General features: G+C 42.5%; 1 protein-coding gene across 2 annotated transcripts in view; it reads right to left on the bottom strand.

The window, feature by feature from the left end:
* SHOC2 (SHOC2 leucine rich repeat scaffold protein) overlaps window positions 1-24,627 on the bottom strand; it is a 48,274-nt gene extending 23,647 nt beyond the window's left edge. The window contains exons 1-2 of one of the 2 annotated variants that reach the window (XM_083441706.1): window positions 24,506-24,627; window positions 2,015-2,994 (exon numbers count right to left, since the gene is read on the bottom strand). In XM_083441706.1, coding sequence (XP_083297832.1) covers window positions 2,015-2,717 — 703 coding nt within the window. In that variant the 5' untranslated portion in view covers window positions 2,718-2,994; window positions 24,506-24,627. Of the gene's footprint in view, window positions 1-2,014; window positions 2,995-23,398; window positions 23,676-24,505 lie in introns of those variants that run through there. The other variant, XM_083441707.1, reaches the window with a different exon arrangement.
* Between the last annotated feature and the right edge of the window lie 757 nt (window positions 24,628-25,384).

Genomic DNA, 25,384 nt, shown 5'->3' with positions numbered 1-25,384 from the left:
TTTATTATTTAACGCTGTACTGTTTTTAACACTTGATTGGGAGCCGCCCAGAGTGGCTGGGGAAACTCAGCCAGATGGGCAGGGTATAAATAACAAATTATTATTATTATTATTATTATTATTATTATTATTATTATTATCCCTCTCCAACTGTTTCCAAGTACAAGAACTGTATAGAAGCATACACTGCGTGAACAGGCAATTTTTTGAGTGACTTCAATAATAGAAATCCCATAGGAGTGTATCCTGTTTGCATACGCTGCTTTACTTGTCACTGTATCAGGATAGAGTGCATGGATGCATCTTGCCTGTGTGGATTATAATTAAATTTAAGTGTCGTAACATTGTCTTAAATCAGAACCACCAGTTTACTTATTAAAAGAAAAATAGAATGAATAAAAGAATTTTAAGCAAAGAGGCCAGCTGAAAGAAAGCTGAATTTCTTGAACAAAATAAAATAGAAGTATCTTGAAACACTTTAAGACTAACAAATTAATAAACTGCAATCCAAAAGTGGCAGGAACATACACATCTGCAAGTGGAAATGGAGGGGAGTGAGGTTAGAGGGAAACAAGAGACAAAAAACCCCCAGTGATAAGTAAATAAAAGTGGGAAAATTACAGCAACAGAGCAAAGTAGGTGATCACACATATTATCCTGTTGCATACATTTGTATATAGTTACGTAGTTATTTAGGAACTGTTTAAGATTCCTAAGATTCTTAAGATAGTTTAAATGTGGAAATTTTTGCTCTGCATGATACTTCTTCAGGTCTTTATGCTATCCCCATATGGTCGTAATTCAAGAGACCAGCCAACATATTCCCTAAACCTCATCCCTTCTAACAGTACTGTCAAATGATCATAGCCTTTTCAGTATTACGGCTTATAGGAAAGGAGTTGGAAAGTTATTGAATTTCTATAGGCAATTCATAATGGAATCTCTTGACCTATAAGAAAATATTAAATTTACTCAGATTCTTAGTTAAAATACTAGCCGTGCCATTTTTGCAACTTAAGCAAGTTTCCACTCCTGAAAGAAATGTGAATTCATGATTCAATGTTACATTTATGAAAAGATTAATTGCAGGCATACTGATCAGTAATTAGATAGCACCAAAACTGCTTTCTCCTAAAGTGTTGTTTGTACCCCAATTCTTACGAAGGCATTTCTAACTTTCTCGACTTTACCCCCACACAATACTACTACTTATGTCTTAGGCAGCACAGATACACAATCCTTAATATCTAACACTGTATCTGGGAGCCAAGAAATGGTTGTACAGTGGTGCCCCGCAAGACGAATGCCTCGCAAGATGGAAAACCCGCTAGACGAAAGGGTTTTCCATTTTGGAGGTGCTTCGCAAAACGAATTTGCTATGGGCTTGCTTCACAAGACGAAAATGTCTTGCGATTCCTGGGGTTCCCCCCCCCCTTTTTCCCAAGCCCCTAAGCCGCTTAACAGCTGTTCGCTAAGCCGCTTAACAGCTGATCTAAGCCGCTAATAGCCTTTTAGCAGCTAATCCGCTAATCCCTTAAGCCTTTAATAGCCGCTAATAGCCGCTAAACCACTAATAGCGCTAATCCGCTAATGGGCTTGCTTCGCAAGACAAAAAAAACCGCAAGACGAAGAGACTCGCGGAACGGATTCTTTTCGTCTTGCGAGGCACCACTGTATTCCTTCCTCAAGAACTAAGCCTGTTTCATGGAGTCCAATATGAAGGAATAAAATTTGTGGGACAGTAGCTGAACACCAGAGAAATATATGAGGTATGGTTCAGTGCTTTAGGAATGTAATGACCACGCGGCATGCATTAATTTGGTGAAGCCCATCCACCAGCAGAATGGACATTACTTGCACAGCAGATTGAGCATTAGCAGACACTAGAGAGCAGATTTGGGGGTCCTAGGGAGCAGCAGTTCATTTCTGCAAAGGTGGCTTTTGCCCATGGATAACAATTCAATCCACTGTTACATAATAAGATTTAGTACAGGGTTTTAAAAATCACTCTTACCAATTTCTTCAGGTAGGTGCTTGATTTTGTTCTCCCGTATGCTGAGCATGATGAGTATCGACAAGTTTTTGATATCCTTTTCCACAGCTGTGATACGATTAAAGCGTAGATAAAGTGTGGTGAGAGACCTTAGCCTGTACACCACTGGGGGAATTTCTCTCAGTTTGTTGTGTCGTAAATCAACCATGCGAAGCTGCTTCAAGTTATCAAGAGAGTCAGGGAGGCTGGTAAGTGAGTTCTCGTTCAGGGCCAGTGTCACCAGATTCACAAGACAGCCCACCTCAGACGGTAGTGACTGCAGTTTGTTTCCATATAAATAAAGTTCTGTCAACTGCGTTAACTCTTTGACAGATGGTGGGAGTATGTGTATCGACCTCTTGGCCAAGTCCAAGCGTACTGAATTTTCTTCCCGACATTTGTTTAGCTCTTTGATCACCTCGGCATTGCTGGACTTCTTGCGAGCACCTGGAGCTGGATTAGGTCGTTTTATTGTATTGTCCACTGAAAAAGCCACACCCGGCTGTGCACTGCTGGAGTCCTTCTTCCCATCTTTGGCTTCTTTCCCTTTGGTCTTAAGCTCTCTCTCTTTGCTTTCTTTCCCAAATCCACCAGAAGTCTTGGCCTCTTTCTCCCTTTCCTTTGCTGAAGACCCTTTTGGGTCCTTCTCCTTACAATCTTTTTCTTTCCCAAGATTACTACTCATGGTTCCTCAGTTTAACAAAAAACCACGTGAAATCCAATTTCAGTTTCTGTCAACAAAACTCATTCACCACCCAAGAAATAAGAATCCCTAGAATGATTCTTTCACTGCTGAAAGCACAGGGGAGTCTAGAAGACAAACACCTTGGCCAAAAGCAGCAAATCTGACGGAACAGTAACTATCTGCTACATGTTGGTTTCAGAAGTACTTTCTCCCAGCTTTGATATCCGAGGATCCAGCTAGTAGAGCTCAGATAATCATAGGATCTTCATTAGAAGTTCTGCAAAATAAAAAGGTAGAAAGGGTAGGTAATATGTTGAGAATTACAAAAAATGAGAGACATTAAATAATACCCCATTACCAACTTTTTCAAACTGGTCTACTGTAAATGAGAGTATGAGTATGTGTACTTCTGCAGTTGTCCTACTGCCTATCTAGCAGGTTTTATTTATTTATGGAGGTGCTTTTATCTTATGCTGATCTATGACCATAATAAAGATTTGGATTAGATTGGATTGGTTTGGAAACATTCTAAAGGCAAAGAAGGTTTAATATATTTCCCGAAGCTGTAAAATGCAAAGAAAAATACCGAATATCTACAGTTCTTAAGCTGATTTATCAACTAGAATGCCAAGGAGGTTCCCCTGCCTTTTTCTGAGCTGATCTTCCTACTGTTACAGTGTACCACAGTGCTCTGAGAGTCAGCTTGGTGTACTACCTTTAAAAATGTAAACATCTGAAAAGGCAACTGCAGATATATTTGGGATGCCTAAGATGTTATGCAACTAAAGTTAGATTAAAAAACCAAATATTTATTCCCCAAGCAAAAGCTACCTAACCACCTATTTCAAATGTTCTTATAAATTTGTAAATCAAATTACATAAAGGATATGTTGAAGAATACTATTTGTTGATGTTATGGAAGAAAAAGAATGCGGGAAATGTTAAACAGCACTTTGTGCCTCTCAGTATAAACACCAAATTTCATTCTTTTGACAACAGAATTTATCACCACTTTCTTCTGCTATGCCTTATCACCAATATGCTTATCTACGATGCTTAGGAAACAGGCTTGCTTCCTTAAATACTCTTTAAAACCCTCTGCTACATGCATGCTAAGGGGCAGTGTATCTCCACCCAAGTACCAAACACTAGGAACAAATAATGGAAGCCATTTTTTATACTCTTAGTAAAAATTCTAGATACAGGTAGGTAGCCGTGTTGGTCTGCCGTAGTCGAAACAAAATAAAAAACATCCTTCCAGTAGCACCTTAGAGACCATCTAAGTTTGTTATTGGTATGAGCTTCCGTGTGCCTGCACACTTCTTCAGATACACTGCATGCACACGAAAGCTCATACCAATAACAAACTTAGTTGGTCTCTAAGGTGCTACTGGAAGGATTTTTTTTTATTTTGTTTCGACTACAGCAGACCAACACGGCTACCTACCTGTAACTAGAACTATGGAAGGCACCACATTGAGCCGCATGAAATGGAAGTCCATCAACCTCACCAAGAAACTTGCACAGGTACAGACTGACATCTTCTTTCTGACTAAATGCAAGGACCTGGACATTATACCTAAGGGTCTTAGAATTAAGAACCCTCTACAATCCACTTATCCTACCGAATATGCAATCACCCATTCCCACCACCCATCTGAGTAATACCCCTCCCCACCCTCTCACTATATACAGAAAAAGAGCAAATATATAACCTTCACAGACATTCCACATGGCCAACATGTATGTAAGTGTATATATCTCCATCGTTCAATTTCAAACCAAACATGTAAATATCTACTACACATACGGAGCAAACATTTCATACACCGGAGAAAGAAAACCAAACAAATAAATTATATATCTGGGAAAGGAAGGAGAGAACACGAGAAAAACCATGTCCTACTTTGTTGTTGTTGTTGTTTTTACTCACTGCTCCTGTCTGTCTGTTCCTTCCTCCCACCTGCATATTTCAAGAAATGTTGGAGGGATGGTACACAGAAAGTAATAGTCTGGATAAAACTAAAATCTTGCTCCATTTTAAAAGGATACATAGGCAATTCTAACCAATGATATTTCTGGGGGGTTTTCCTGCCTACTTTTCTACTAAGCCATAATCAGGCCATGTGTATCCTTCCAAATAACGTCTCCATATCATTATGTCCCCAGGATAAAAAGGTAAAGGTACCCCTGCCCGTACGGGCCAGTCGTGTCCGACTCTAGGGTTGTGCGCCCATCTCACTTAAGAGGCTGGGGGCCGGCGCTGTCCGGAGATACTTCCGGGTCACGTGGCCAGCGTGACGAAGCTGCTCTAGCGAGCCAGCACCAGCGCAGCACACGGAAACGCCGTTTACCTTCCCGCTATAAAGCGGTACCTATTTATCTACTTGCACTTAGGGGTGCTTTCGAACTGCTAGGTGGGCAGGAGCTGGGACCGAAAGACGGGAGCTCACCCCGCCACGGGGATTTGAACCGCCGACCATGCGATCGGCAAGTCCTAGGCACTGAGGTTTTACCCACAGCGCCACCTGCGTCCCCAGGATATTAACACACAAAGATGCCTTCTCCTTGAGAGGTCCAGAGGGTGGCAACACGAAAACGGGCCTTCTCTGCAGCGGCTCCCTGTCTGTGGAATGCTCTCCCCAGGGAACTTCACCTGTCGCCTTCATTATTCACTTTTAGGCACCAGGCAAAAATGTTCCTTTTTAACCAGGCCTTTGGTTGATTTGATTGACATCCTATGCCCTTTTAAAATGTGGGGTTTGGGGGGGGGGAGAGGGGTTACTGGATTGTTGTATTTATTTTAATTATATATTTAGTGTTTTTATATTTTGATTTTGTTCTGTGAATCGTCCTGGGACCTCCGGGTATAGGGCAATATATAAATTCAGTTGAAGATGATGATGATGATGATGATGATGATGATGTTACACTTCAGTTTCTGCCTCCAAATTTACAAGTCCCAAGTTATGTGGAACACAAGTAATTTTGCCTGCCAGTGGCAGCAAATTTATTACAGCAGAGACTGATTAACTGCAGTTGTAAGTGAAAACAGTCAGGATTTATCAGGACATTCACAATAAACTTTGTCAGTATGTCCACTTTAGACTTTAGCAAATACTCTGTGAAGCAGTGTTCAGATAGCAATCCTTTTATTCTGCATTATCTCACCTCTGGTGATTGGAAACAGTTTGTACACCAGCCCATGTGGTTCCTCAGCACGTACATTTTTTAGTTCTTTATCACTGTTGTCATGGCAATTTGTGGTGTATTGCAATTTTGCATAATCTGTAAAATCTTGAAAGCCATAAATTGCTCTGAGTGATGGTCTTAGCTCCATCTGATAACACCCACGTTACAAAAATGCTAGCTAGCACTACTGACATGTTTGTTGATAAATGGGAGTATACGCAAATGTTGAATGGCTTTGGAAACTAAGTTACACTAGTTTAAGTTAAATATGTGCTAAAGAGTATGGTGAGCAAAACTAAGAGAAAACTGACACAATCCAAAGGAGTTTCTCCCTTATCCTGTACACGATCACAAGAAGAATTTTCCACTGGCATTACTCCACAGGATCTCAGCAAGTTTTTGGACCCACTCCCAAATGTTTCATTATTGGAATGTTGATAAGGAGAACATGTGTACCATCACAATACAAAATATATTCTTAGAATAACAGAACTGGAGAATGAGGGTGCTGGGAGGGTGAGAGAATGGGACGAAAGGAAAGCTCAAAAATTACAAAATCCCTAACAGGGCAATAACTTCATTAGGACCAAATAAACTCATTGCCCAGCAGTGTTTTTTTTCTCCTTATGGACCAGCATGGCTACCCTTGCTTTTTATGTAAACAAAGTAGTAAGTATGATGGGTATATTTCTACAGGTAACTGTCAGTATTTTGAGGTGCTTCATGGGAAACTAATGGACTCTGGAATCGTAACACGGGGACAAGCAGAAACTCAATTCTAGAAAAAATATGGATCTGTTCATGATAACTTTTTACTTTTAACTTGCTTCCTGTTCCTACGGGGCAGAGCAGACCAACCTGACCCTCCAAATGTTGCTCGACTCCCAATTCCCACCCCCCCTCACCCAGCACAGCCAATGGTCGGCAAAGAAAAAGCAATGGCCTCCAGAAACTTATCACCAATCAACTGTGCAAGGTTATTACAGTTTTTGTGAGTATGCGTCGTGGCTGCTCTTGTAGTTGAGAGCGTTTCACCCACCACCCCTGAAGCTACTGTCACAACAGCATTGTGAATGTAATGTCTTAAGCACAAAAGACAGAAAAAATGTTTCATGATATTTTGTCAATTTTGGTACGCTCAAGGCTTATTAGGGAAGAGCTGCTTAAATACCACAGACTGCATAGAATTAAACAGAATGCTGTTCTCCATCCCCATGGCTTCACAAGGGCACAGAATCACAAAAGTCTACCAGGAAATTAAGTACACTTACTGGGTTAACAACCACTATTCCTCTGCCTTCCCATCTTGTCTGCTACAAATACAGTAGGTGGCATTTTATTACTGACTGATTTTCAGTAGTTGGGGTTTTACTTACATGAATGCAACAGTCAATACTCAGTTCAACGATATTTTATTTTCCATTTTGCACACTGGGAGCACGTACATGTTACACAAATGCATATTCTGTGCAAAACTTCTAACGTCCTTCCTTTTGTGGCTATGTGGAAATCGTTTTTGAAAGGCCAAAGCTGAGTTCCATAATCAGAATTGTCACAAATCCCAAGAACGCCATGTCATTTCTAAAGAGGCGTTTCACTTGCTACTACAGCCTGGTTTGCTGCACTAAGTACACAGGATGATATCAACAACGGCATCCCAACTGTTTAAGGGATTTACGCTGTCTCTCTTCCACCATGCAGCCCCCTACGTTCCCTCAAACTCTGCTCCAGAGGGTTAGCAGACTCTCCAGAGCCGATTGGGAGGGTGTGGGTGTTGCAGGCAGGAAGAGAGCAAGGGAAGTCCTGCTGCAATGTTGAATCTCACTCATGGAACCTTCCATCCAGTGGTCTGATGAGTATAAGGCAGCTTCTGTGGTTTGGTGACCCTCATTAACAGTGGAACTGTGTTGCACAAGACAGCAATGATAGGGGGAAAGCACCATTGGGTGTGGGGATAATGCTCCAATGGCCACGATATCTATTTTATCCTGATCTGGGTGGTTTCCCCTTCACATTTCAACCCATACGAAACAGCTGCCACTGTTCAGGAGGGCTCCCCAAACCTCTGAAGTTGGTCTTAGGGGAGGAGGAGAGGAAAAGAAAATTGATTGCATAAGCAGCTTTCCATTTGCACAACCACTGAATACAGCCCACACTGTGAAAGGACTCATGCAGTGGATTGGTGCCAGGGGAACTACGGCAACTTGCAACTCCCTTGTGTGTGTATGTATGTATATACATATATACATGTCTTCCTTCCTCAGTATGTGTTTACTGCAACAATCAGCAGCACAGCCTGGGCAAATAGGACTGCAATGTGAAGAGTGAAACAGCTCTGCAATGGAAGAAGAGCCTATGCTGCAGATCACTTGCTCTTGCAAGGAAAGGGAGGAAATGTTAAGAGATGTGAACATGGGTGAGGAAAAGACAAATGGTGAACAATCCCAGGCTACATCTGTGATGAAGAGCTGCAAACATAAGAATGAAAAGGACTGTAATCCTGTTTTAATTATGCTCAAGCTACCACACTATAGTAGATTAAGAGTGGAGCAATGTTCCCTAACCCAATTACCAAGTATATTGGAAGGGAGGCTTACCCAAACCAAAATCTGTGGGCAAGGAAGAAAACAACAAAGATGTTTTGGAAATTTCTGTGATACCAGGAGCGCTGCATTTCTGGTGCTATCAGCAATTTGCAAGCATAGACTTACATACGGCAGAGTGTGCGCTTTGGCAACTTTGCTGATAAAATAGGCTATAAATACAAATGTTTGCTCTCGCAGAAAAATGTGCATACAATTTAAATATGAAAATATATTTATAGCATAAGCAAATTTTTAAAGCTGATGCACAGCAACAATGATAAACAGCTACACCAATTGCTAATTACGATGGTATATAAAATCCCAGGATCACTTTTTTAAAAAAATAAATTATGCTGCAACTGACAAGAGTACTGGGACTCTTCCGTAAAGTTAATTACATCACTTTACTAGAGGACACATCAAAGACCACAAAGACGGTCACAGTGTTACACCACAAGGCATGGTCAGCAAAAAAACAACAACCAGGAACTCTTAATCACCAGTTCATAAGGAAACTTCTAAGACAACAATACATATCTTTTAACAGGTTAAAAGTGTTCAACATCTCTGTATTCCAATGCAAGACAGCACAGATCCAGACAGGAAGAGGCAAATACTAGAATACAGGTAGAAAATAGTTCTTCCTTAGGCCAAACGAGATGTAACATCATTCATGCACCCCCATGAATAGTTCTCTTATAGTAATAATATGGAGGTTGCCCACTAAACTCAGATCTTCCAGCCTCCCTGACTTAACAGCAACTGTCCCTGCTGCCAACTCTGTAGAATATGAGAAGAGAAATGCTGTGTGTGTTTGCGTGGCCAGTTTCATAACAGTGATACTTGCTAATGTCAAGCACCGTCGCTCAGAATGAAATGTAACATATTGAAGGAGAAAGAATCACTGTAACAGCATTCTGAAGTCAAAGGACCTCAGGTGCAATATAAATTGTAACAGAACTGTTTGAGATACATTTGTGTGCCGCCTTCCCACAGTTCAAACCATGCTCAAGGCAGCTTAAAACATGAAAATAAGGGGCGCATCCTCTTCATTTGGCCTTTGGTGCTGCTACCTTCTTTGTGAACAGAGCCTACATTATTATTATTTTTGCTTGGGCTGCTGTTTTATCTCCAAGTGTATTTTTATATTCTATTTTGATCTGCTATTTGAGCTGAGGTGTGTCACCTTCAGCCTCAAAAGGTGACAAAATAAAATAAATCATCTCATGAAAAACTGAGCAGCTTCAGCAGATCTTATCCCTGCAAGAGGGGAGAAGTGGGGAGGTATTTTCCAAACAGATTCTACAAAGTCTGTTTAAATGATGTATCACGTTTTTAAACACATGCACTCAATGACATTTCTACTGTGGGGGGTGGGGGCTGGAAATCAGACTCTCACCATATGCTAGTTAGATGCTATAGTCTTCAGAACATTTAAGTTGCAAGAGTGTATAAGTGCTTTATACATGTGAATTACCAAAATTCCCCACAGAAAACAAATTAAGCCAAGATTTAATACCAATCTGTTTTTATGTGTCATGAATAAAAGTGCTTTAGATCTCCATATTTTCAAATTAAAAAGGAAGGGAAGCACATATTGACTATTACAAAGCCACAAGCAGTTTATTGTTAAACAGATCAATGCCATTTGTATTAAACACACATATATACCTATTTGGTCATTAATAGGTATTTTCAATTTTTTGAACTCTCTCTTTCATAAATGTATATCTGGAATTTATAAATCTTCATGGTGGGATTAAAAAACACTCTGGCAAAATACTGCTTTTCTGTTATCTCAACATATTTTCTGGGAAAATATGAGATAAGACTCATATCTAATCAGAAATGTATTTTGGTCCATGACCAGCACAAAATGCATATTATAACTCAATGCTAAACATTGCTAGCATGATTATTACATCAGATGCTCCAAATCCAGAGAAGTTAAAACTGCATACATTGAACTTTTCCACTCAGCAATAAGAATTTCCAGAGGGAGTGCAAAGTAACCCTGTAACAACAGGCAGAATCTCTTAAACAAAGTTCTAGCCTTAATGTAATTCAACATTTAGACAGCAGTTTTCAGTATTCAAAAATGCCTTAAGACAAGTTTTCAATAATGTCCACAGCAGACCTGTAAGACAGGTCAGTATGAGAGGACCACAAATATGATCACCAGTAGTGATGTTACATTTAATTCTGGCTATCACATTGCACCATCCACAGCATCAAGAGGCAGAAACAGAGCCCTCAAAGCCTAGCAGAAAGCACTGGGTTGGACAGTGAGCAGTATTCTACTGAATAGATGTGCTAGCACAAGAATTATAACTTGCCACAATGGGATTCCCCTCTCTCCTGCCCCTGCACATACCCCAAATCTGCTCCAGAGGATTGGGTAAAACCCCAGAACAGGTTTAGGGGTGCAGAGGAGAGAGAATGAGAAAATGTTTGGGCAGGAGAAACATGTGTGCTGATGGAGCAATATGCCTAATGCTGTATTGAATACAGCCTATCCTAAAATAAAAGGTAAAGGTACCCCTGCCCGTACGGGCCAGTCTTGACAGACTCTAGGGTTGTGCGCCCATCTCACTCAAAGAGGCCGGGGGCCAGCGCTGTCCGAAGACACTTCCGGGTCACGTGGCCAGCGTGACATCGCTGCTCTGGCGAGCCAGAGCCGCACACGGAAACGCCGTTTACCTTCCCGCTAGTAAGCGGTCCCTATTTATCTACTTGCACCCGGGAGTGCTTTCGAACTGCTAGGTTGGCAGGTGCTGGGACCGAACAACGGGAGCGCACCCCGCCGCAGGGATTCGAACCGCCGACCTTTCGATCGGCAAGCCCTAGGCACTGAGGCTTTTACCCACAGTGCCACCCGCGTTCCTAAAATACTTGAACTTAATTCCTATTGAAATCAACAGGAGGCATGTTTAACAATCTATGGTCTTTTAAATTGTTGGTGGGGGTTATTGCTTTTGTTTGTTATTATGGTATGTATTTATTGTGTTTTTATGCTGTGAACCACCATGTGATCTTCAGAGGAACGGTGGTATAGAAATGTAATAAATAACAATAGTAATAATTGTTCTGTTCATTTCAACTGGAACTAAGTTCAACTTAGTCTGGATCCAACCCTCTCAGTTTATTCTGGGAGCAAGAGGCAGCACAGCCCACACCCACCCTCACATGCATGCATGCAGAGAACTTGGGGAAAACGCAGGCTCTCATGTCTCACTTTGCATAAGACATGCCAGGAAAGCTAGAAGCACTGAGGAAGACCTGTGCTGTTCCTGGCCTTCTCCAAAACCAGTTAAAATGAGGGCCCAGTGTGAGGGTAGGGGGAAAGAAAGTGTTAGCAGTGATTGTAAATAATGTCTGGCTTCTAAGTCCTGCAAAAGTGTGTGGACTGCTGCTCAGTATTATCCCCATACCACTGACAGGGGGCTAACTCAAATATAATGGCTTTCCTAACATATTTGAACTTAGAACTGAGAATTTCTGACTCCCCTCACCGTGATTATGCAACACAAACTTTCTCCTTGTGCAAAAACATCACAACTGAAGTATATGCCAATTGGGAACTGCAGCATTCACAACTTCTAAAGCCAAACTCTTGCAAAACAACAACACACACACACACCTTCTTCTTTCTGCTTCGCATATTATGTTCCTATCACAATTCATGTTTCTCTTTCTAACATTCCCCCAACCCCATCTCTCACACACAAAAATCCTGATTCCACATTTTGCAAATGCAGTCCACAGCACCCGCACCCATGTGTCCCAAGCTCAATTATCCATTAAGAACTCAGAAAACAACTAGCTTAGCACAGACACAGCTACGTCACCAAGTGAACAGAGATGCTTATCGCCATGGAGACCTTTGCACTCTCTCCTCTGTTCCCACTATAATTTTAGAAGATAAACATTGTGCTAATAGGAATGCTTTTGCTGGTTAAAAGAACAACTTCCAATTCAACCAGAGCAATTCCATTCCAACAAAACCACAGCAGAATTCCCTTGATAGTTTATCCCATACTAAGAACTCCCCTCCACCAGCACCTTGACTGGAATTACATGCTAAAGAAGAACATATTCTAGACTGAGATCATAGAATTGTCGAGTTAGGCTCATCTAGACTAACTGACTTTGATGGATCTTGGCCTCTGGGAAACATGTTGGCCATTTTAAATAAATAATCTTATCACATAAAATGACAGCGTAAATCAGATGTATTAGGATAACAAACAGTTCTAAAACTAAGATGGAACATGCCTCAACTGGAGGCCAAATGAAACATCATTACAAATGTGGGAAAGTAATAACATTATTTTATTATAAGAATACCTGAAACTGATCCTGATGTTTTTAAATGGAAAATTTGGCTGATTCGTGTTTTTTTAATGGACTATTGTTTTCATAAAGTTTCCAGCATCTCATTTAAACATCTCCCAACACACGTGTGAAAACACACATGTGCACACACATGGAATAAGGAGAAATTCTGCTGTGCATGACTTATAGATCAGGCAAAAGAGCCCAGGCAATAAGGTTAATAATGTAAAATCATTTGCAGAATTAATTTTTAACTGCAATATTATATCTCAGTTAAGGTTTTTCTCTTTGAATCTGCAAGTATTTACACTTCAAACAAACTTTTACTGTCCAAGCTATGAATTTGAGGTTTACTGTACTCCAAATATACCTTGAAACATTGTGTTCACTGTTAACTTTTTTTAAATTAAAGAATAAACTTTAATTTAGACTTATGTGAGAAAAAGCAGACAGCGCTTGTTTAGACCGATTGTGATAAAGCAAAAGAAAAACCGATAGTGAAATAGTGTATTGCTAGCGTGGGTTGAAAAATACCATCTGCTGCAATTACAATTTGCTTCCCTTACTTTGCAGTAAGAGCTTTTAACTTCTTGGTTCCGGTTTCTGTTTTTGGCTTCATGCTAATAGATTTGTTCAGATCAAGTACACTCACCCAAGGCAGAACTCAATCGCAACTGCAAACATAAAACTGATAACTATTCTATGAGGTAAAGTATCGTGCCAATTCCTAACAAATTCACTCTAGAGGGGGCAAAATCAGCTTCTTGCTCCAAGCACTAGAATTGCCAAGAGCAAGTTTAGCCCCCTCCTCAATGGTGTGCATGCCTTTACAGTGGTACCTCAGGATGCGAACGGGATCCGTTCCGGAGCCCTGTTCTCATCCCGAACGAAACGCAAGACGCAACGGCACGTCTGCGCGTGTGCAGGTCACGTTTTGCAGCTTCCACGCATGTGCGTGACGTCATTTTTAGCGTCTGCACATGCGCGAGTGGCGAAACCCAGAAGTAACGCGCTCCGTTACTTCCAGGTTGCCGCGGAGCGCAACTCGAACGCGCTCAACCCAAAGCACATTCAACTCGAGGTATAACTGTACTTTTCCATATAGGAATGGGGGGGGGGGGGAATCCTATTCATTCCTATGAGAGAAAACAAAGAGTTACACCTGGGGATAATATCACACACAACCATAATTAACCCCAACAGCGGCTGGCAATACCAGTACTGGAAAGCAGCCCTTGGGAGACAACAGTACCTCCCCTCCTGAAAGCGCCTTCAGGGTTCTAAAGAAAGGGCAACATATTTCTGAAACTTCCTTTTCCCTCCACCCCATAAAAACTAGAGGGATGTTTGAAAGTGTGGAATGGGAGGAGGCAGCAGTATGGACTATAACATTAGTGACACTTAATATACAAATGTTGCTCAATTATCTGAAGGAGCGTGTCCACCCCCATTGTTCTGCCGGGACACTGAGATCCCGCACCGAGGGCCTTCTCGGTAATGGTGCCCGCCCTGTGGAACGCCCTCCCATCAGGTGTCAAGGAAACAAGCAGCCATCTTATCTTTAAAAGACATCTGAAGGCAGCCCTGTTTAGGGAAATTTTTAATATTTAATGCTGTATTGTTTTTAACACTCGATTGGGAGCTGCCCAGAGTGGTTGGGGAAACTCAGCCAGATGGGTGAGGTATAAATAATAAATTATTATTATATTATTATTATTATTATCCTTTAGGAGGAATTATTGGAAATACAACACAAAGTTAGGGCGATCCCCAACTGCATTCCAGTACAACATTAAGATACAGGAAGGGATACAGAAGCTGATGTGTTATATTTAATACACACACAAAATAGACACATATGAATACACGTAGGTAGGTAGGTACACACACACACACACACCCCTTAATGCCAAAATGACTTCTAAGCAGAGGAGCAAGCAGCAATGCCACAGAGAAGTAGGCAGGAGTGCAGGTCTGACTTAATGCTAGAACCAGACAGCCTTACCTCCACTATTTAGCATAAATGATATCTGAGAATATTGTTTATTTCACCAGGCTCCAAAACACCAGAATATGTGTTCTAAAAACTTTTACCGGTTCCTTCAAGATAACCTGAGCTGCAATATGCAGGAGTAAGGAAAGTGTTGGGTGCAGCAGATTGCTACGTACTTAAAGAGAATTTTTCACACAAACAATAGCAGACATCCAAAATAATGTTTTGAGGCATGTGGATATCTATTATTTCAGCAAGAGTCATATACTGAGGGACTTGAGCCATTAGACTTGTCAGCTGCCTCGTACCAATTCATCTTGCAGCCTGCAAAACTTGATTCACCGCTTTTTCCAGTGTTCATGTAGTGGCAGACCTTCCAGTATACACGTAGCTGCCCTCCAATTTATGCAATGCCATACATTTTGGCTTCTGCTTCCTTGCCACCCACTGTGCCAAGGCACATCTACCTAGTTTGTAAAGTGAACTTCTTGTATTGCTTTAATTATTAATAACTGGGAGAAGCTACGATGTAGTTTCACAAGTCTCCCGAACACCAACACACACAGCCCACCATTACATCACTGGAGCTTTAAGCATTCAATATCAAAGGTATCACTTTTATCGCCTTTTTGGTCATAAGAGCTTCATTCATAGCACACACAAAAAAGGCAATAAAAGTGGTAACTTTGACAGACCCTAAAACTAACCTATGTACCAAGGGTGTAAATTGTATGCAGGGTGTAAGAGTCATTTTAACCATCATGCTAAGGAATCTTTAGTAAACTCTAAAGTATTGAGGAATTGAATCAATGATTGCTTGCAAAAACGTTCCTCTATAGGCACACACATTGGCCACACAATTTACATAGGCAGCAACCATGTGGTGAATAGCTTTTCTATCCCAGTTTCTAGCGCTGCTCTTGGAAGGGAGAATGAGCATCAGTAGTTAGCCACCCATCTTAGAGCCATTTACTGCTATTGGAACCCCAACAGCTGGAGCAAGGAGTTTCTTTAAACAGCTTTGGCCAGTACATCAGCAATGGCTATTCCTAGACACCTTGATGTATGGTCTGGAAGCTGTAGATAATGCAGAATGATAGAACTGCACTGGCTGCTGATTTGCTACCAGACCAGGTATTAACCTACAAAGCCTAAACAACTTTGGGCTGGGCTATTCATGTGAATGCCTTCTGCAATACTGACCAGTCCAGCTACTGTGGTCATCATCAGAGACCCTCCTGGTGTAACCAACTGCATCTGGCAACAGCTGGCAAAAGCCAAGAAGAGGACCTCTTCTGTGATGGCGGCCTTACTATGCAATAGCTTCACCCTGAAATAAAGTATGCCTTGACTTTGTTGAATCATAGGCACATGCTGAAAATGTTCTTTTTTGCATCAGCATCTGATGGTTCATAATGCCAGCCATTATAATTTTAAGACTCACTACTGCTTGCGTTGTGTTGCTGTTTTTAGTATATTGTATACATGTGCTTGACTGTATTGTACACCACTTGCATGTTTTACATGACAGAAAGCATATAAATATTTTAAGATAAATGCTGGAGCTATATTGGCAGACAAACCCCATAGACAGAATATGTAACAATAATGACTGAGACAACTTTGAGGGAAGAGATTTTCAACATGACATGCCTTAGACAGTACTCAGTTTATGAACGGGGGGTCTCCAGTTTTTTCCAGAATCATTATGCTTGCATAATATATATCCTCCAAGAGTGTACCATCTAAGGAGATTCTATATACCAAGAATTCAAGCTTTCGTTTAAATGCATGAACCATTCCTAAAAGCACATGTCTTTTGATATTACTACCAGCAGGGCTCTGCAACAAAATGTTGCAATGCAGAACACTTCTGACCAAGGTTGCAGCCACTCATTTCATCTCCCCACCCCACCCCTACCCTCAATCAAGGTAGCATTCTGTGCCCACTGAGCATGCTCAGATTCATGGATCCCTATCAGCGATTCTCACGTCGGTCCCTAGGGACACTTAAAACAGATTCATCATGTGAACTAGAATATATCAAGATAATGAGACGGTTCTCTCTTCCCTTTTTATCTCTATGTGCCTCTTCCTCAGGCTTCCATTTCCAGTCGCCTCATTCCATCATCCTCCCACTCCGTTTTCTGTTTTTTCCAGTCTATGTTAGTCAGCAATGTGTGGCCACATGGGGGGGGGGGGGTAGGGGCAGAGGATAAACCACCATGGGGTATTTCCCTGAAGTTTTTATACTCCTGTTATCCTGAGCCTCCTGATACCTCATTCTTGTGGGTGGTGCATTTCTGTCTACCTTTGCACGAGCATGTGAAGACTTGCATCAGAAATAAAGAGAACACTGATAACCTGTGTCTAAATATGAAAGAAGTTATCTGGAGAGAAAGCTCTCTAAAATTGGCTTTAGCTCTCTCTCATCACCAAATCAGGATGATTTTCATTGCATAAATTTGTTTCTAAGTCGCCTGAATGTATCTTCAAGTACTTTCAGTCTCAAAGTTATTTTTAATTTCTCCGCAAGCATTCATTGCAAAGGGCATAGCACAACAGACTTGTGTTTAAAACAGCAAGCTGGTACAAGTCCAACTAACATTAATGCTGCATTCTCAAGAGGAGCAATTTCAGTGATTGGCCCAACTTTAAATAGCCATGTAAACAAAAGAAGAAACTTCATGACATGTCATCAGTGACAAATTCTTTGCTTATGAAAGCATGAGTTTCTTCCACTGCTCCCAAACTAAGCTTGTTCAGCATGAATAAATTCTGTGTTTTACAACCATCATAATTTCTGAAAGAAACTGAAAAAACACACCAATTTTTTCACATGATCAGGATTTTTACTAAACCCTAAACAGTCTTAGAAATACTGAATTGCAGAAACCAGTGACGAATATTCACTTCTAGATCGCAAAATAATTTTGAAATCACTTTGAGCTGTGCCTAATCGCAGTTTGCCTAGTTTCGTCACCTTGCATTTAAATCTGTGTACTACATGTTTTCATCCCCCTTTTTATATATACAATTAAGGGGGGAAGGGTTCAGTGGAGGCAACAGATTGCCAGCATGGACAATAGGAGCACAGGCTAACACAAAAAAAGAAAGAAAATAGTACCTAGTTGGTATTAACCACTCAATTTAAAGACACATGGATTTGCTAGAGGAAGAGGGGAATATTGTTTTACACCAAGAATGTTACCTCAATAGAGATATGATTGATCACTGATCAGTATCAGCATGCTAAATGAGGACAAATGAGAGGGAGAGAGAGATCTAAGCATAATTTACAAAATTCTGTATCTTTTCAGTAACACACACCCCCACTACCACCACCAATTATTTCAATAATTATTGAGCTTTCCAGTCAGTTTGAGCTCTCTTAAAGTATGAAACAAATTGTATATTATTGTCTTTTTAGAAAACACAATTAAGGGAGGGCAGGGTTGGTGGAAGCTACTCACACTGATGGCCACTGTGGATAATAATGTTATTAGGGTCATGGACTATCAAAAAAAGGTCATTTCATTTAATCCTTCCAGATGGTACCAACCATCCTTTCTAGTCCATAGATTAGGAATATATGGAAGAGAAACTGTACTCCCTAACTGTCAGCAACCTTGCCTATTAGCAGTAACATCCTGCACAATCCTCTTTTAATAAAGCACACTGCCAGCTCTGAGCAAATCTCCATAAACATAATACAGGATATTTTAGCATCAACAGTTAGACAGCAAGCATGAACTCAGCTGTGCAGCAAGCAATATTTCGTAAGTCATGAGAGTACAAATGCAGAAGATATTTCAAAATTTACTTGCATCATGTAAAAGGCATTGCTCCTTTATAGCAGGGGTAGGAAATCCTTTTTCTCTCAAGGGCTGCATTCCCTCAAAGTAGTCAGTGGTTGCATGCTGGTGTTTGGTGGAGGTAGGGACAGCGGTGGGTGTGGCCAGAGCCAAAAGTGGGCAGGGCACCCCCCATTTCTCTTTCTGCCACGCCCTTCTCTTTTGGTCTCTCTTGACATCCACATGAGGTTAGAAAGGAGATGGACTTAGCTGCCTCAAACTGCACAAACTTCCCACATAGAAGCCAGTTCCATTTATGAAAGTGTGCAAGTTGCATGCATATCATCTACCCCACTGAACACACATATGCTGGGAAACGGCAACTGGTCATTTGCACAAGCATCAGAAAGGACACACATATTCACAAGGCTATGGACACATTGTCTTCAGAGATAATGCCAATCTGAGGGGGAAAGCACATTATAAAAAACAACAGCAACATGATAATGATAAAAGCAATTACAGTGGTACCTCAGGTTAAGTACTTAATTCGTTCCGGAGGTCCGTACTTAACCTGAAACTGTTCTTAACCTGAAGCATCACTTTAGCTAATGGGGCCTCCTGCTGCTGCCGCGCCGCCGGAGCACGGTTTTTGTTCTCGTCCTGAAGCAAAGTACTTAACCCGAGGTAGTATTTCTGGGTTAGTGGAGTCTGTAACCTGAAGCGTATGTAACCTGAGGTACCACTGTATCATGTTTGCCACTGCCTTTAAAAATAATGTGACTGTTAACTAACATAAGTAAAGGCAACTTCCTTTACAGCCCATCTTGAGTTCCATCTTGGGAGACCAAAAGAAGAAAGGAAAGAATCAGAAATGTACATAAAATTCGCTCCCTTTTCACAGTGATCTGACAGGTAAGTGCCCCGACCCCCACCCCAGATCCGTTCCCTCACATCAGGTCTACACAATTAACACAGAACTGCCTAAAATCAGTACAGTTGCTTCATGAGATAATGACTGGAAAAACACATAGCAATGATATTACGCTGAAAAGAATGTTATGCTGGAAAATACTTCTGCTTGAAGCCAGATTGAGTACTTTAGGCGTGTCTAATGGAAAATGAGCTCTAGGCAGTGCAGGTAAATGAAACAATGTTATCAACTCATAGACACTTACCATATCAACAAAATGGAATTTTAAAACAGAAATAATAATATAGCTATCAGCCACAGCAATTCTAACACAGAGACAAGTGTTTGGGTCCTGACACACTGAAGAGGGTTTGTCATTTATTCCTCCATGTCAGCCTTTGCTAACTTGATGCCCTCCCTATGTTCTGGACTATTAGCCCCACCAAAAACATCTCGAGGGCTCCTGGTCGGCAACAATCTACTTCTTCATACACACAAACTTTTATTCTCCTTTTTCCTCTCTGGTCCCTTATTCTGTTTAAATAGTTGAAGTACCCAGTCCCAGAATTGAGTGGAATCAGTTTCAGCTTATGCAATCAGCTGATGTGGGCAAGGTACTGGCGGCAATATATCCAATCACATGCCCTCTTGACCCCTGTCCCTCCTGGCTCATTAAATCTAGCAGAGGTGGTCTGACTGGTTGGGTCCAGAGCATGAAAAACACTGCATTGCATGAGGGTTCCTGCCTTGAAAGAAAACAGTGGTGCAGCACTCCTAGATTTCTTAAACTAGAACTACCAATAAAAAACACACCTTTCGGGGAGAAGGTGGTGATGAGGATTGTGGTGGGGCATGACACAGGCTATTTAGAACCATTCCAATCTGGGTTCAGGCCTGCCCATGGGTTCCCTGATGGATAACCTTTGCAAAGAGCAGAGCAAGGGAAGTTTGACCTTGCCTCATGATCTGTCCTCGGCTTTTGATGACACTGACCATGGTATCCCCCTGGACCTGCTCTGGGGAACAGGAATTGGGGGCACTGTGTTACAGTGATTCCAATCCTCCCTCCAGGGCCAAGTCCAGAGAGCTGGATTAGCAGAGTGCTTTGTAGCCCCCGGCAGCTGTGTTATGGGTTGCCACAAGGTACTATTTCCAATGCTATTTAATATCTAGATGAGACCCCAGGAGTTCTGGGGCAAGGTCCCATCAGTATTCTGATGACACTGAGCCCTATTTCTCCATAACATCTGAATCAGGAGATGATGTGCAGTCCCTGGACCAATGCCTGGATGAATTGAGGAAGAACAAGGTCAGCTTGAACCCTGGCAAGATAGAGACACTGTGGGTGGGTGGGGGGGTTCCTGTGTCCGAAAAATTAGTCAGTTGGCTATCCTGGATGGGGTTGCACCAAAATTCATACTGCACAAAGGCGTTGTATGGCCGTGACAAGAGGAAGAACTTGCACAAGCTTGGCTTGTCATACATTAATCAACACAGAAGGGAATAAAAGTAGCAGGGAGCAAGTTTTGATGGAGAAAGATACATAAAGGAACAGCAGTGAGCCATCAAAGATATAGGTGAATATAAATGAAAGCTTCTATTTGCCATTGCCTTTCATCTGAAAAGAATTATCTGATCAACTTTACCACAAACTGCTTGGGCAAAACCAGCAAATAATATATGAGCTGCCCTGAACCTTTAATCTGTGTCCAATGCTTACACAGCATATTACAGTGTTTACAGTATTCAAAAATTAAATTCTTAAATTCTTCTTGCAAAATTGTCTTCTCATGACAGTTATTTTACAAAAGCCTTTATTAATTTTGATCCAATCTAGAATGTTTATCCATATCAGTCCTTGGACATATTTCTTAGAACTGAAACATGATAATGTATATGAATTTTTGACAGCTGATCCTGTTTCTTTTTGATATTGTTTTATGGAACTGTAATGTTATATATGCTGTAAGCCACCCTTGGTGGACAAGATATTACTGTTTTAATAAAACAAATAAATACCACCGCACATATTGAATTTATTCCCTCACAAAATTAATATCTGTCAAAATGAAACTGTTGCCATGGATGAGCTCACTAGAAGAATCATCAAATGAAACTGAAGGAGTGCACACAGAAAATATGAACACATCCATAAATCAGTATACCCAGAAACTGTTGCAGAAATTATACACTTGTGCAATGAAAATTTGACCATCTCACTCAAAACAAGAACCAGCATGATAGTATACTGTAACTATCAAGATAATATATGTGCAAGCCTCTCCCTGCCCTCTATGACATCTGCAAACACTGGAAAAACTGTAACTAGCAGCAGCTCTACACACAGTGACAGCACTGTTTACAAACCTTACTTCTATCATAATCCATAGCACAGATAAGGAAATCACTTTCTACATCTATAAACTACTGGGAGCATGGGAGCCTGCAGACTTTCATGTAATTCCAGCCATGCTTCTACATTTTAAAGCTATTGCAAGCGGAGCTCCAAGTACAAAGTAGCTCCCCCCCCCCCCCGGAAAACCTGCTGCTTCCCCAAATCATATGTAAATAACCATGGCCTGTTAATTTCACTTGCTACATCTACAGAAACTCCAAAGCTCAACAAACCAATTTACATGTGATGATTATCACAAACTAAAATGAATCCGGCTGCCATCTATTGGGAAATCTTACTTGCTAAGAGCTCTTGGGATAAATCACTGAGACAATCTAAATATTTAAACCCATGTCAACAGTAATGGAGTCTGAAAAATCAGCTTATCTAAAATATGACACTAAACAGAATAAATGTATTGATAAGAACTAGGTGGGACTCCAGAGATCAAGAAAGTATTTATGCTTAAAGCATGACTGCATATATTGTGTAACTTCTAAGAATGCCAAGCATGCCTTACAGTGCAATCCTACACAAGTCTGCTCAGAAGTACGGTAACTTCACTGGGTTCAGTAGGACGCACCCCCATATGATTGCTGATTGTATTTCCCCTTATTTTTTAATCCCATTTTAAACTTAAGGCTACAATCGTTTTTTTAAAAAAAAAACCTCTGTTGAAAATGACTAAGAATCTGCGTCAATTGTGGGAAATGCTCTTTTAACTTATGTTTGAGCAATTTTATAGTTCCAAAAGGCAGGCTATGATATACAATTAAAACTCAGCCATAATTGCTATTTGCCTGTGAAAACATATTTCTTCATGCGCATATGCAGTTACTAAAAATGAATGATTTTACATACCAGTTTAAGCTACATTTTGAAATGTTGCACTGAAAATGCTGAATTAAAGTTTGTCTCTTTAAAAATGCATTTTAAAATCTTTTAAAATAGTCTTGAAAAAATCAAAACACCCAACATTGAAATCTCATGCTGCATTAAATAAATCTGTATTTATACAGTTAGCAAACACACACACACATTTGTTCAACGTAATAAATGGAAACAGATTTCAAACTACTTTAGTGTTTATCAAATGGCAATCACTAAAATCAAATCCTTTAAATTTGATAGCCAGATGATTAAAGACAGTAGAATCATATACAGAAAACTGAAATATAATCACAATGAAATAGGAAAAGAATCACATACACGTCCTTTAGAAAGGAAAGCAGGGCTTTTCAGAATCAACATCCAGTGTTAAAAATGGAAATACAAAAGTGGTGCTGATTACAGTCAAAATCCCTGAAACAACTTTTCCCCTTGATCTTCATGCTTGGTGAAAGACAAGCTGCCCATCTCTGCTTCTGTAATTGACATCACTCCTCCACAGTATATACACACTTTCTCTTGACACCAGACATTTTATCTTAGAGCAAAAATCCAACTCTCACCCATCTGAGGACATTGGCTATACCTGCTGGGAAAGGGCGTCAGTGCTTTGTGCGTTCAGGGCTTCCTGCTTCTTCTCGCGACTACCTTCTGCTGCTGCTGCTGCTGCCGTTTCTCCTTCTGCCTTGTGGCCTCTTAGGCCCAAACCCCTGCCTCCTGTCAGCAGCACAAGCAGCAGCCTTAGACAAGCCTTGGATCAGAGGCTCCTCCACCTACACCCTTGCAGCAGCAGCAGCAGCAGCAGCAGCCAGCAAAGCAGCGGCGCACACGCGCACAGGCTCAGGCACACGCGCGCCCTTTCGCCAACCACCTCCCGAGCCCTTTCCCCTGCATACTCCACCCACTGCCCGAGGTCGACCCGGAGGGGTCCCCCTTGCAGCCTCGCCCTTCTCCCTGGGCCACAGCAGCCTTCCCCAACAACACCACCACCGGCTGGGGCTGCCTCCCTAAACAAGGGCTTCCATTGCACAGGTGCAAACAACAACAACACCCCCTGCTTGGGAGGGAGGCAGGAGGGGCCTTCGCTTGCCACTGCGTCCCCTCCTCCTCCTTCTCCCCCCTTGGCACCCATCGCCCCCTTTCTCCACACACGCCTTGCCTTCGGAACCTCCCCCTTTTCAGCTGCTCTCCTTCCTTCCCCTGCAGCTCAACCTTCCCCTCCCCATCCATTTTCCCCCTTGAAAAGGCGGGTTCGTGTGCGGCTCCCCCCCCCCCCGACAGACGCGCCCACTGCCCGATCCGGAGCCCCATTTCCTCCCCCTCCGCGCTCACCTTTGCGCAGAGTCCCCTTTGCCCTCCCTCCCGCCGCCTCCCCTTTCCCAGCTGCCAACGACAGCCCCCCCCCGCCTCGGTTGCAGCCCCGTCGACCTCCCGCATTCCTCCGCCTCCCCCACCCCGCCCTCCAGCGAAGGCTCCCGCCTCCCTTCCCAAGCTCCCGATACCCCGCTCGAGCCGCCCGCCTCCCTCCCTCCCCGGCTGCCCTTACCCCTACAAGACGGCCGCCCTTCCCACTTCCCTCCCCTCCCTCCACATTCCAGCTGCAGCCCCTTAGCTGCCCCCTGCCGCCGCCCCATAGCTGCCACCGACGCCACCCCCCGCCCTCAGGCCTTCTTGCCCCCCGAGCTTTCCTTACCGTGGAGGCTCCTCCGCCATCCCCTCCTCACAGCCGCTTCCACCGTCCGCCTCGCCCGCCCGCCTGCCTGCCGCCGTCACCGCGCACCGAGCGGCCCGTCACGGGACTCCCCGCCCACAGACCTCCACGGTAACCATAGAGAGAGGGAAAGTGGCAGGTGGAGCGGCGCGCCGGCTTCAGCGCCCGGACGCCGCCATGTTAACCGGAGGCAGGGAGAGTGAGGAGGGGGGGAGTCTTCGTTGCTATTGGCAACGGACGAGCACGACTCAAGGCATTAATGGCGGGGAGGATACTGGGGCAAACACCGTGATGCGTGTGCATATAAATAAAGTCTTTCGTTAGGACTCCAAAGTCTAACAAACGAAGTTGGTTTTATTAAACGTGACACAGAATAAAGCTGCCCTCGCTAGGTAGGCAGCCGCGCTGAGGGTAAAAATGCCGCCCTCTCCTCCCTCTCGTACCAAGAGGCATGGCTGTCCGTTTGCCGCACAAAAGGGCGAGGACGTCGCCGCTGCCGTTCGCCCGGTTGCGCGCTCGCGAGAGACCACTGGGCGAGGCCGAGCGCGCGGACGGGGCTGAGACCAGCCGGCCTGGCTCCGAATGGGTATTAGAAGGCTAATAAGGAAATAAAGCTCCCTTGCGGATTGAATTCCAAGTCAGGATTCCGTCTTCCCGCCGACACCCATTTTAGTGTGTCATCAACGTCAGGAATTCATTGCCACCCTATGGATTGGCCACAGGCCCCGGCGAACTTTTTTTTAGAGGCAAAAGTGGGAGTTTGACACCAAAACACATAGGAAGCTTCCTTGTGCATGCATGCATTTTGTTAACTGGGGGGGCAGGGGAGGGAAGCAAAGGAGGTCCATGTTTAAATCAAAG

The sequence above is a fragment of the Podarcis tiliguerta genome (genome assembly GCF_965153285.1).
Source record: "Podarcis tiliguerta genome assembly, chromosome: 5".
Lineage (NCBI taxonomy): Eukaryota > Metazoa > Chordata > Lepidosauria > Squamata > Lacertidae > Podarcis > Podarcis tiliguerta.
This window is presented reverse-complemented; position numbering and strand designations above follow the sequence as displayed.